We start from the raw sequence: 13707 nt of genomic DNA, 5'->3' as shown, positions 1-13707 counted from the left end.
CTTTCTTCCAGCTAATAAAAGCCTACCTTCACTCACGTCTCCGAGAGTTATTGATGGTGCATCACTCAGTCCCTCAGATCTGCTATACCCTTCCCTTATGTCACTGTTCATCCAGAGCTCAACTGCACCCACCTGCCTTGATCCTGCAACCTTTAATGTCTGTGTGTGGCAAAAACAGCCTCCTCTGTGGCACCATTGTTGCTGATGTTCTCACCTTACATTAAATATTGGAAATTGGAGCAGGAGGCCATTTGCTCTTTAGGGTCTGCAGCATTATTTTCTTGGGCTCAAGAATTATTGTCCATCTGAACACACTTTTCCTGCTCTATTCTCATATCAACACAAAACACTGGAGGAGCTCAGCAGGTCAGGCGACATCAGGAATAAAGAGTCAATGTTTCGGGCGGAGACCCTGCTTCAGGACTCTATCCCGATACCCCTTGATTCCCTTGCACCCAAGGACTTATGAATCTGTTTTGAATGAACTCAGTGACTGAGCCTACCCAACCATCCATCCATTGTAGAGAGTTTCAAATCTTTACTCTGTCTCTCTCTGACACGTACACACAATCTCTCTCTCTGACATACACAGACTGTCTCACACTCATCTCAATGTAAGCACACAAGCCCTTATTCTGAAACTGAATGCTGGTTCCAAACTGCTCAGCTATAGGAAACATAACCACCCTCCCCCCCATTAAGTCCTTTAAGAATTTGTAATTTTGATGACATCTTATACACCAGAGAATGCAGGCCTTATTGACTCATTTTCTCCTTATAAGAGGATAGCTGAGGTCATTCCTTTCGGGTAGAGGATAGCTGAAGTAGTTTCTTTACTTAGAAAGGGCAGTAGCAATGAGCCAGTGAGTTTCGCATCAATGCTAGGGCAATTATTGGAGGACATTCTAAGGGTAGGGAGCTGATCAGGGATAAATGACCTCTCAATTGAGTTTCATTTTTGAAGAGTAATAAAGAGGACTGATGAAGCAAGGCAGTGGATCTTTTCTATAAAGACTTTACCTAAATACATCTGACAAGGTACTTCATGGTAGTCTGGTTCAGAAGGTTAAGGCTAATGGGATCCAATGTAACCTAACTATTTGGATCCAAAATTGACTTGGAGATGAGAGGCAGAAGGTGGAAGGATGTTTTTCTCTGATTGGAAATCTGTGATCTCTGCTGTGTGGCAGTTATTGTTGCCGGGATATTTGTTGGAGACCAGGATGTAAATGTAGCGAGATGTATGACACAAAAGTTGTTGGTATTTTGAATAGTGAGGAAGATTGCCTCAGGCTACAGCAGAATATAGATCAGATAGAATGTTGGGTGGTGTTGACAGCTGAAATTTAATCCTGACAAGTGTGTGATGATATATTTGAGAAGTCAAACAGGTTGAATATGCACAGTAAATGATAGGATACTAGGCAATGTCAAGTCCATCGTTTCCTGAGAGTGACAACATAGGAAGGTAGGGTAGTGAAGGGGGCATGTCATGTGCTTGCCTTCGGAGGTCAGGGCATAGAATCTAAAAGTTGGGCATTGTGTTGCAACTTCACAAAACACTGATTAGAACACACTCAGAGTGCTGTGTGTGGTTCCAGTTGAAGGAAGTGATTAATAATTGGAGTGGTGAAATTAGATACATTCAGCACATTTGAGACATTTAGACAGGCAAGGCATAGAATGATATGGGCCTGATGTGGGCAGGTGAGATTAGTGTCAATTTGGGCATGGTGTAGAAAGGCCTATTTCTCTACTGTACAGCTATATGAGATGAAAACCATACACAACACACCAGGAACAATATTACCAATGCCCAACAATAATTGCATTAAGACATTGTTACTCTTGTACTCAAATCTTCTTGTAATAAACGGCAATATACCATTCGGCTTCCTAATCCCTTGGTGCACCTCAAGTCAAGTCACTGTTTATTGTCATTTCGACCATAACTGCTGGTACAGTACGCAGTAAAAGCGAGACAACATTTTTCAGGACCATGGTGCTACATGAAACAGTACAAAAACTACAGTGAACTATGTAAAAACAACACAGAAAAAAAAACTACACTAGAATGCAGACCTACCAAGGACTGCATAAAGTGCACAAAACAGTGCAGGCATTACAATAAATAATAAACAAGACAATAGGCACAGTAGAGGGCAGTAAGTTGATGTCAGTCCAGGCTCTGGGTATTGAGGAGTCTGATGGCTTGGGGGAAGAAACTGTTACATAGTCTGGTCTTAAGAGCCCAAATGCTTCAGTGCCTTTTCCCCAGATGGCAGGAGGGGGAAGTGTTTGTATGAGGGGTGTGTGGGGTCCTTCATAATGCTGTTTGTTTTGCGGATGTAGTGTGTAGTGTAAATGTTTGTAATAGTGGGAAGAGAGACCCCGATGATCTCAGCTGACCTCACTGTCCACTGCAGGGTCTTGTGATCCGAGATGGTGCAATTTCCGAACCAGACAGTGATGCAGCTGCTCAACCATCTCTTTTGTTTTGTTCACATTCAGAGACAGGTTGTTGGTTTTGCACCAGTCTGTTAGCCCTGCACCTCCTCTCTGTAAGCCGACTCATTGTTCTTGCTGATGAGACCCACCACTGTCGTGTCATCGGTGAACTTGATGATGTGGTTTGTTTTTGTACGACGGGGCGGACATCGGGCACCGCTACAGTGGCCCTACGAGGGGCCCATTTGCGGTGATCAGAAACAATGTGTCCACATTCATGCTGGACATTGGGGTGAAAGAGGAGGTTTTCACAGTGGACCGACTCAAACCAGCCCATGTGAACTTGGCGCAGCCGGTCGAGATTCAGGCACCGCGGTGCAGAGGCAGACCTCCCAAACAGAGTCCGACCCAGACTGTGGACATTGGGGGGTGTATCGCCAGTTCTGGGGGGGGGGGGTTATGTGGCGACCCACTTCCCAGCGCACTCGAACCGGCTCACGCGCGCCGGCATTGAGGCCGGTCTCAAAGAGGACGCCAAGCCTGCTTTACCAGCAAGGGGAAAAGCCCACACGCGGGACGGGACTGTGAATACGCGCCGACAGCATTCCCGCCCGGGGAGGGCGGGAACAGGAAGGCTTTAAAGCGAGGCCGCGAAGTTTGAATAAACCTTTTTTGCAACTGCAGCTCACCGACTCCGTGTCGTTATTTCAGCGCTGCGTGTAGCACACCGCTACATACATATATATATATGTGTGTGTGTGTGTATATATACACACATACACACACACATATATTACATACACATATATGCACACATTTATATATATTCTCATTTTGGTGGGGAAAAAGGAGTAAGTGAGCGAATAAAGAATAACAACTAAGTATATAAAATCCACATTATAATAAGTATTTCTCAAGATAGGTATATCACTGTCTACTTTTGCTTCCGTTTAGCTTCTCAACATTTTTAAAATTAGCCAAACCTTATGGCTCTTCTGAAGGGGGTGAGGATTGTCTTTGGGAAACTCCCGGTTTCTTCCTGATATACTTCTCTCGGCCTCCTCCCGTCTCCTGCCTTCTCGATTCTCACACTATTTCCCAAGTGGAGCGGGATAATTCCTGTTCCAGGCTTTCCCTCGGTTTGATCATGCTGACGGGCAACCCTCTGGCCTTCATGTCGCCTCTTCCACTGTCTGGTACAACTGCGTCCTGTCTCCATAAAACACCCGAAGTTTAGCACGGTACGGAGTTTGAAATCTAATTCTTTCTTGCTTTAGTACTCACGTTACTTCAGAGTATGCTTAACGTTTCTGCAGGACTGCTGGGGGGGTAATCTTGGTCGAAATATATTAATTTATCATCTAAAAACACCCTCCTCTTACCCCAGGCCCTTCGTAGAATCTCCGCCTTGGTACTGTACCGAAGGAATTTTATTATTATTGAGCGTGGCTTATCTTGGGTAGGTTTTGGGACTAGCGCACCATGCATTCTCTTAATTTCCAGCTCCATAGTCAAGGGAAGCTCCAGCGTGTCCCACAGCAACTTTCTGACAAACTCCGTCATAGACGAGCCCTCTGCTCCTTCGGGAACGTTGTATATTCTGATATTTTTCCGCCGTGATCTTCCCTCCAGGTCAAGCAGTTTACCTTCTTGGTGATTTAATATTTTTATTGTCTTACTCAGTATCCGTTTCACATTTTGAACACGATCTTCCGCCTGCTAAATTTGAGTCTCTACCACCGCTATTTTTTGATTGACGTTGGCAAGCTCTGACTTAATATCATGTAGCTGCTGCTTTATATCTTTCTGGAACTCTGTTATCTCTTTCAGAATTTCAATTATATTCGCCGCTTCATCTGAACAAGGCCCGGCAGCCGCCTCGCTAGCACGCGGTCGGGTCGGAGAGCCGCTCGCTGCACTCCTCTCGGCCGCAGGCTCCGCAGTGTCGCTTTTTTTATTTCCATTCTTTTTCCCCATTCTTGCCCCTCTTTTCAGTTCAACTATTTTTTGAAAAATTCTATATTTGATGGGTTAACGGGGCTTAATACGTGTTTTTCCGGAGGAGCTAGTGACTTAAACTGCCATTCTCGACAATGACGTCACCGGAAACCCTGCAATCCTAAATCTATATTCTTGTGGCTTAGTAATTCTAATGTTTAATACTAAGTTCCATTCTCACCCATAGTTCAAAGCCTTTGAGTAACTTGGAAATATCCCAGTAGAAGCCTATATCCAGATTTGTAATGGTAAAATAAAAAATTGCACTTTATTAAACAAAATTGCAGATATCACTGATATTTCATGGTTATATGTCATAGATTGGACCTATTTTGCTTAGCAGAAATGTAACTTAACGTCTGTGGGGTCAATGGAAAGGTGCATAGTACAGCAGAACTTGTGTTGGCCGTAACCTAAAATTCCAGAATATGTGATATAAACATCTCTTCTCTGTCAACAACAATCTGGAAGCACACCAATAAATATTTTTCATATTTGTAAATCGAAGAATTGGAGCATGCGAAGTTTAGTTCTGTGATGTAGCCTTGGAGCATTAACTGCATGAACTAAGAGCAAACTATACAGCATGCAGTTGGCTGACTGAGTTAAATGGTTCCTAGAATAGAACAGTCCATTGTTGTCTGGTAATGCAAGCCATAAGTTCAAATGCCACAACACATAGCTAGACATCTCATTATACTTCAAAGTAAAATTACAGTTCTCAACTTCAGTAAATTCTTGTGTGGGAGTGATTCCACGAGTTGTGCTTCTAAAAATTTTATAACCTGTTAGTACTTTTGCTTTAGTCTCCAGCCCATCTGTTTCTCCCTTATAAATTTTCCAATTCTAGTTAAAGTTAGACTCACAATGTCTCAGCCCAGCCTCTGCATTTACATTGAAACTGGATTTCAAGAAGGTTTCATTGAAATTAAAAACAGCAGTTTCTGCTCCAAGCTCCACACACCTTTCAGCTGCCTTCAGATAATTTTTGCAAGGCAATTTCACCAACATGATGCAATAAGTTGTTATTAAAAGGCAGACTTAATAACAAGGCACTGGCATCATATTTCACTATAGAAAATGAATAGCTTTGCTATTGCTTTTAAAAATTAGGAATTGTTTTTGACTTGCTACAGCAGATCACATGGGGAACAAAGATTCATCCAAAACACTTTATATCACAGAAAAGACGATCCTTAGCAAAGTCACATATAATAGCAAATTTTACTCCTTCATAAAGCTACCACTTTATTTCCATTGAGGCCCATTTCACTGCTCCAGTGCATCTTTCTGCTAATTACAGCTTGATTTTGCTTTGAGATCATGATTGGTAGTTCCAGGCCAATGTGAATGAGGCAGTGCTAAGTTTCCCCAGGGTGGGTCCTGCAGTCTGTATTTTGTGCACCATTAGCTGAAACTGCAATATATTCTGACAACTGTAAGGTTAGTCTTTTCTCCATTGGGCTGTTCCTATAACATGAAGAATGGTGATGAGCAGTTATTATTATGAGCAATTGGGAAACATGTAGAAAGAATTTAGAAATTCAGAGTTCAAAGGAAATTTATTTTCAAAGTACACGTGTTACATATCCCATAGGTATCCTGTGACTGTCACATGATCATGATGTAATTGAGGCTGCTGGGCATGATGTAATGGTCTTGTGATGGCGGAGTGATGTAATTTTCCTGCCAGCGAGAGGTCATGTGATGGTTTTTTCAACAGGATATAAAAGGAGAACCCCTCCCTGTGACGCAGGTCAGTTTGTGATTTAATTCGTCAGTGACTCCGTTCTGCATAATTGAGTTTATGACGCAGTTTCGTTTTAAAAGTGGAGTTTTAATTTCTACTGTAAGAATCGTTGTGCCGGCAGTTCTGAAAATTGCTGCCAGTTAAAGTCCAGTCGGAGAGTGAAGAATTATCGAAGTTTGGGAAGCTGAAGGATCGAGGAAAGTTGGTGTTGTCGGCAGTGAAACAGTTTCAACTTTATTTGATCCTCTTTTGGAAGGAATTAGTAACCTGCAATCCAAGATAGCTCCTGCATTGCTAAAAGAGCAGAAGGAGGTGGATGCAAGGTTTCGCCAAGGAAAGGTCAGTGCCTTTAAAACGTTTCATCGTAAATCTTTCGGGCAAGGCATACTTCGGCTGGGATCAGCAGTAACGTCACATAAGAGAATTTATTACTTCGAGGAAAGTCTCTCCTAACTGTGTAAATCATTTGGACTTTTTCATCTACTACTTTAAAGAACTGAGTTCGCATTTCTTGTTTTAAGAACTGTTTGAGCTGCCGTGTAGCAGTCCATTTCCGGTTAAGTTATACTTTTGGGGTTTTTTTAGCAGTGTTTAATAAAAGCTTTAATTGTTATATAAAACCTGTCTCAATTATATATTCGTTGTTGCTGGATTGTAACACATGTATGTCACCATATACAGCTCTGAGGTTCATTTTCTTATGGGCATACACAGTAACACAGAATCAGTGAAAAACTGCACCCAACAGAATGGACAAACATGTGCAAAAGACAACAAATGTGCAAATACAAAAGAAAATAATAATAATAAAACATAAATAAGGAATGAATATCAAGAACATGAGATGAAAAGTCCTTGAAAGTGAGTCAATAAGAGAATGGTTCGGTGGTGGGCTGTTTCTTGTAGAAAGGAGTGCAGTAGAACATAATCTTATTGTCAGCTCTTTGCCAGTGAGCTACAAAAAGAAATGTCTTAGCTTTGCTTCTGTGTGACTGTGGGTAATGCACTAAATTAAGGCCCAGAGTGAGCTTTGAGGGCTGGAGAGGTGTGGGGAAGCACCCTCTCCAGTGGATATAATCTGTTGTACCTTATTGACTAAGACTCTACATTCTGTACCAAGCCCATTCTATAATGAACATGTCTGATCTTTGTTGTTTTGCAGTGGTGTGCACTTCAACTCTCAGGCTATAGCTCCAACCATAGAGCAGATTGACCAGTCATTTGGAGCAACTCATCCTGGAGGTAAGAGATGTGTGTTAAAATATGTACGTGCCTGATGAAGTGACCAGTGAAGCTTTGGAAAGGGTATCAAAGAGATTTGCCAGGATGCTACCTGGACTAGAGGGCATGACATACAAGGAGAGGTTGGGAAAATGTGGGTTGTTTTTTCTGGAGTGTCAGAGGCTGAGGAGAGTTTATAAAATGATGATTGTGAGGATAGTCAAAATCTTTCTCCCAGGGTAAAAATGTCAAGTGTTGGAGGACATGCATTTAAGCTGAGACAAGAATATTTAAAAGGAATTGTGTGAGTCAAACTTTTTATGTGGCAAGTGATAGGTACTGGGAACGGGTGTCCAGGCTTAGTGGTAGAAGTTGATATGATAGAGGCTTTTGGATGAATATGCCACGGATATAGATGATGGGCAGGCAGAGGGATTTAGCTTAATCTGGCATTATATTGGGCTGAAGAGCCTGTCTCTGTGCTGTACCGCTCTGTTCTAACCAGGGGAGCACTTGACCAAAGAGCAAGACTCCACTTTGGAAGGAGTGATGATTCTGTCGTATATTGCTCCTACAATTGTAGTTACAAATTTGTACCTGAATTACTCTGGTGCAGTGGTGAAAGTGACAGGGACTTTAAATGCTTCCATTTTAGGGTTGTGCAACAGCGTCAGCTTTGAATATTGAATCTGTTATCAGTGTGGTGCAGCCTGTCCAGCTGCTTTCTCATAGCTCCAGTGCCAAATTCTGCCCTGACTCCCAGGTTGCATCCACAAGGAGTTAGCACGTTCTCCTTTTGACTGCTTGGGTTTACTCAGATGGCACTGGTGGACCTTGGCAACATGTGGGCAGCTTACAAAACTTATAAATATAATTCTTTTGAACTGTGCTCACTGCAATCTGCAGCCTGTAATTTCCGTATAAGCAGCATACTTTTGAACTGTCTTAACGAACTAGTGATTTCACAATCTTCTGAAGGATTTGGCGGACTTAACTTTCAGGCAAGATTTAAACGGATAAAAGTACATCACCACTGCCAAAAGAGAGGGAGGAGGGGTGGGCTCCAAGCCAGGCTAAAACGAAGAGGCATGGAACTTCCTCCACCCAGCATCTTGTTAACAAATGTACAGTCGCCGGAGAACAAGACTGAGGACCTAAGGGCAAGATTGCTGTATCGGAGGGAAATGTGGAATTGCTGTGTTCCCTGTTTCATGGAGACATGGCTCACTCTGGACACACTGGATACATTGGTGAGATCTGAGAGCTTCTTGGTACACAGGATTGACTGGCCTGCTGTTTTGGAGAAGGCAAAAGGTGGGGTCTGTGTTTCATGATAAAGTCTTTGTGGTGCTCAAACACAGCAGTCTTGCCGCACTCTTGTTCCCATGACCGGGAACCTTTAATGATTAAGTCCCGACTGTCCCACTTATCAAGAGAGTTCTTTCTGTGATCCTGACTGCAGTTTACATATCGGCAAAGGCCAGTGTTAAGCAGGGACTCGAGGTATTGAGTGCTGCCATCAACAGACAAGAAACAGCCTACCCTGATACCTTTCACATCATCGTCAGGGATTTCAGTCAGGCTTGTTTGGAGAAATCTCTGCCCAGTTATCATCAACATATCATCTGCAGCACCAGCGGTCCCAACACATTGAATCTACTATACTGTGGTAAGGAACGCCTGCCATTCCATGCCTAGACAGCATTTGGGGAAATCTGATCACTTGCCTGTCCTTCTACGTGCATACAGGCAGAGGCTAAAGAGCAAGGCTCTCAGGATAAAGATGACAAAGAGGTGATCGTGGGAGGAGTGGCTACAGAACTGCTTCGAGTCAGTGGACCGGGCTGTGTTCAAGGACTCATCAGAGGATCTGAATGAATGTACCACGGTTGTCACGGACCTTATAAAAAACAGTTGTAGACAAGTGCCTTTCCACAATGTCATTCAGAGTCTTCCCTAACCAGAAGCCCTGGATGAGTGGTGAGATCCTCAGTCTGCTGAGGGCCTGATCAGTGGCTTTCAGGTCTGGTAGCAAAGTAAAATACAAGAAGTACAGGTACGATCTCCAGAAAGCCACCTCGTGCAAAGTGGCAATTCCGGACCAAACTTGAATCACAGAAGGATGCTCCACAGCTGTGACAGGGTTTGGATGCTATCACCTCCTGCAAAGTAAAACCAAGTGGCATAGGCGACAACAGGGCTTCACACACAGGTGAGCTCAATGCATTTTATGCTCACTTAGACTGTCAAAACATGGAGGCGTCCTCACAAACTCTCACAGTCCTCAGTGATCCTGTGATTTCAGTCTCTGAGGCTGACGTGAGAGCATCCTTCAGGAAAGTGAACCTACATAAAGTATCTGGCCCAGAAGGGGTACCTGGCCGAGCACTGAAGACCCGTGTAGATCAACTGGCTGGAGTGTTCTCCGATATCTGTAACCTCTCGGTTCGGATTCAGAGGTACCCACCTGCTACAAGCAGGCTTCACTTCTACTGGTGCCTAAGAAGAATGTGGTAACCTGCATCAATGACTATCAAACAAAAGAAAATCTGCAGATGCTGGAAATCCAAGCAACACACACGAAATGCTGGAGGAACTCAGCAGGCCAGACGGCATCTGTGGAAAAACAGCTGAAACCCTTCAGCAGGACTATTGTCTAGTAGCACTTACATTACAACGATGAAGTGCTTTGAAAAGTTGGTGATGAAACATACCAACTCCTGCCTGAGAAGTGACTGGGATCTGCTCCAATTTGCCTACTGTCGTAACAGGTCAACGGTAGATGCCATTTCATTCAGCCCTGGAACATCTGGACAGTGAAGGTACATACATCAAGATGCTCTTCGTTGACCACAGGTTGGCATTCAATACTATCATCCCCTCAAACTAATCAATGCTTCAAGATCTTGGTCTCAATACCTCCTTGTGCAACTGTATTCTTGATTTCCTCACTTTCAGACCCCCATTATTATTTCAGGGGATCTGTCCTGTGTCCTGCATGAAAGTGCCATTGCAGAGAAAGCATGTCAGCACCTCTACTTTCTTAGAAGTTTGCGAAGGTTCAGTTTGTCATCTTAATCTTTGAAAAACTTCTGTAGCTGTGTGGTGGAGAGTATATTGACTGGTATGGAAACAACAATGCCCTTGAACAGAAAAGCCAACAAAAAGTAGTGGGTACAGCCCAGTCCATCACGGGCAAAGCTTTCCCACCGTTGAACACATCTACACAGAGCGCTGTTGCAGAAAGACAGCATCCATCAGCAAGGACTTCACTATCGAGGCCGTGCTTCCTTCTCACTTTCAGACTGTTCTAGTGGTGTTTAGTATTGTGGCTTTCTGGAGACTTACATAAATATTGCTGGGTAGGCCTAATTGTTTAATGCTATTATGTAATGACTTTGGGATGATACCAGATGTAGTATCGGGACAATGTATACCCTGTTGAAATTTCCTCTTTTTAATTCAGCATATTTCTTGTGTTTTACACTTACTGATTTCTGTAAGTTATGTGTGTTTGGAATGGCTATAGCTATTAAGTAAGTTCCTGCTTGTTTATCCTGTATTATTATATCTGGACGTTATTAGGGACTGTCCTAACTGTATTAATGAATTGGTTGTAGTCTAATTTGCATGACTGTGACTCTAAAACTGGATCAGGCTTTTATTTATGGTAAGCACAAAGTACACTGCAGATGCTCTGGTCAAAGGAACACACACAATACGCTGGAGGAACTCAGCAAGTCGGGTAGCATCTGTGGAAACGACCAGTCAAAGTTGATTGCTCGTTTCCACAGATGCTGCCCGACCTGCAGAGTTCCTCCAGCGTATTGTGCGTGTTGTATTTATAGTAAAGTATGGAGTCTTTTATGAGTTTGTATTTTAAAGCAAGATTTTGGTGAATAATGTTTGCCTCTTAATTGAGCCTGTGTAAGTAATCAGATTGAGTTAAACTGCTGCAGGATCCTCTAAAGTGTTGGATTGTTTCTGGTTTCTCTTGGCATTTTTTGCATTAATTGTCTTGAATTTCTTGGTCCTTTACTATGTATTTTTGATTTTTTTTAATGTTAACCACCTGGTCCATATTGCCACAAGTAACACCCTGTTTCTAGGCAGAGGTCTCCAATATCTGAGCCAGGTGTTCAACACTTCCTTGTTGACATCTAGTCTGTTCAGATCGTAGGGATGTCTTCCATGGATATAGTGATAGTTTCTTCATTTGTCTGGGTTCTGCTTTTGTTTAAGTTTAGTGGTGTGTACTAATTTATCAGAATTGCATATGTTCGCATGGAGTGCTAAATCTTGTTTTCGTTGATGAAAATATATCCTTAGATGTTATCTGTCTGTTGTGTAAATTGTTCTTCCTCCTTCTGCGTAAATTCTGTCAAAAGTTTTCCTTCTATCACAGTATGATCTTTTTTGCTTGTTAATGTTCCAAATACTTATGTTTCATACTCATCCATCGATTCTACAATACCCTCTTGCTCGCCTTTATATTCTACTAGCTCTATTGCAACTTTTTATGTTTAAGGTTGTGCGCTTATCTAGTTCAAAGTTCACATATATATCCTTTGAAAATAGTTCAACGCTATTTGACAGGTGACATTCTCCAGATGGTCCTCAAAACTGTTTCTTTCACATCTTTTATGTCTTTTTCTTTTAAATGTGGTTGTGGTGCTGTTGCAGCCTATGATCTACAGTCTGATGGTGTGTGTTTGGATCAATTGAGAGATCTGACACTTTGCTGTCTCCGAGTAGCTCCTGGCAGGCGAGCAGCGTCAAGGCCAGGAAGCTTAGAGGCAGGGTGCAATCCCATGATTGACTCTATTTCTCGTTGATCTCACTGATTAAAGCATCGAGGAAGATTGAAAGCATCGAGGCAGGTGCAGAAGGCCGGCGAGTGTTGAGCTCTGTCCACCAGCCTCTCGCTCGCTGCTGCTAGAGGCAGGTGTCTGTGTTCATCTGTCTCTCTCCTCAATGCTATTGGAGAATGGAGCTGGAGCAAGGTTTAATCGACGCTGTTTATGGATTGGACTATACTTCACATTGTGATGTGTTTATCTGGTTTATGGTCGCTCATTTTTCTGTTGTTATTTTTGGATGACCTTGAATCAGGGTGGTCTGAGCTGAACTGAATGTGGACTCTGATTTTGTGTTTTATATTCGCTCATTCTTTCAAATTGTTTTTTTGCGTCAGGGAGTGGTCGATGTTCTTCCCATTTGTGTGGTTTTTTTTGCTCATGAATGGGTTCCATGCTTTCTTTGTTGTTATGGAGAAGATGGAGATTTCCGGTAAGATGGCGATTGTTTAGCTGCTCCGAACTTTTGTTCCGTTACTGTCGCTACCTTTGCACTAAATGTCTCCATTTTTTAAACCTTAGTTAGGAATTATTTCGGTATCTCTTACTTGCCTGTGAATATATCTAACTTACAATGTCTAGCAAGAGTTCTAAATCCGGGAGAAAAGAAGCTATGACCCCGTCGGACGAGACTCTGGTTGCGCTGGGAAAGCTCCGAGACGAAATCTTAAAGGAATTTAAAACCGCTGGGGACTTCCGCAAGAGTTCTAAACCCGGGGGAAAAGAAGCCATGACCCCGTCGGACGAGACTCTGGTTGCGCTGGGAAAGCTCCGAGACGAAATCTTAAAGGAATTTAAAACCGCTTTCAAACAGTTAGAAGACAAACTGGATCGGATCAATGATAAAGTGGACAAACATGCTGAACACTTATCTCGCATCGATTCGACTTCTGAAGATTTAGAAAGTCGTGTTCGATATTTGGAGACTCTCTGTTCTGGCTTAGAGGAAAAATCTTTAACAAACTTCTTTCCAAAATGGTGGATCTCGAAAATCGCAGCAGACGCTGTAACATGGAGAAGATGAATCTCAGGGTTGTATACTGCTACATACTTTGTTAATAATTTAAATCCTTTGAATTACTTGCTTTAGCTTTACTAATGAAGGAGTGTATAATTTCAAATCATCCATGTATAGAAAGTGTATCAAGGTATAATTCATTTGGTTGTTTCTGATTTGATACCCTATTTTTATCCGATTCAGTAAATTAGAGAGTGGGTTGAAAGCTAGACGAAACCATAGTGGGCATAGAGAATCACTGTGATAAATGCCTCGGTTTATTTTGATAATGGTGCTTCTATTTTGGTTGTTTAAAAATAGATGATTATAGTACGCTAATGCTTCATCAGATTTTGTAGGAATTTCACAAGTATTGGATGAAATTTATATATATTAAGAGCTTCTATTTTCCTTAAGTGTGGAACTGAATCAAATGA

At 42.4% G+C, this 13707-nt stretch overlaps 1 protein-coding gene across 3 annotated transcripts in view; it reads left to right on the top strand.

The window, feature by feature from the left end:
- phaf1 (phagosome assembly factor 1) overlaps window positions 1–13707 on the top strand; it is a 120530-nt gene that overhangs the window by 70061 nt on the left and 36762 nt on the right. For 2 of the 3 annotated variants that reach the window (XM_073069765.1, XM_073069764.1), the window contains exon 5: window positions 7359–7438. In XM_073069765.1, coding sequence (XP_072925866.1) covers window positions 7359–7438 — 80 coding nt within the window. Of the gene's footprint in view, window positions 1–6294; window positions 6536–7358; window positions 7439–13707 lie in introns of those variants that run through there. The other variant, XM_073069766.1, reaches the window with a different exon arrangement.

Source organism: Hemitrygon akajei, chromosome 17 (assembly GCF_048418815.1).
Source record: "Hemitrygon akajei chromosome 17, sHemAka1.3, whole genome shotgun sequence".
In the NCBI taxonomy this organism is placed as follows: Eukaryota; Metazoa; Chordata; class Chondrichthyes; order Myliobatiformes; family Dasyatidae; genus Hemitrygon; species Hemitrygon akajei.
This window is presented reverse-complemented; position numbering and strand designations above follow the sequence as displayed.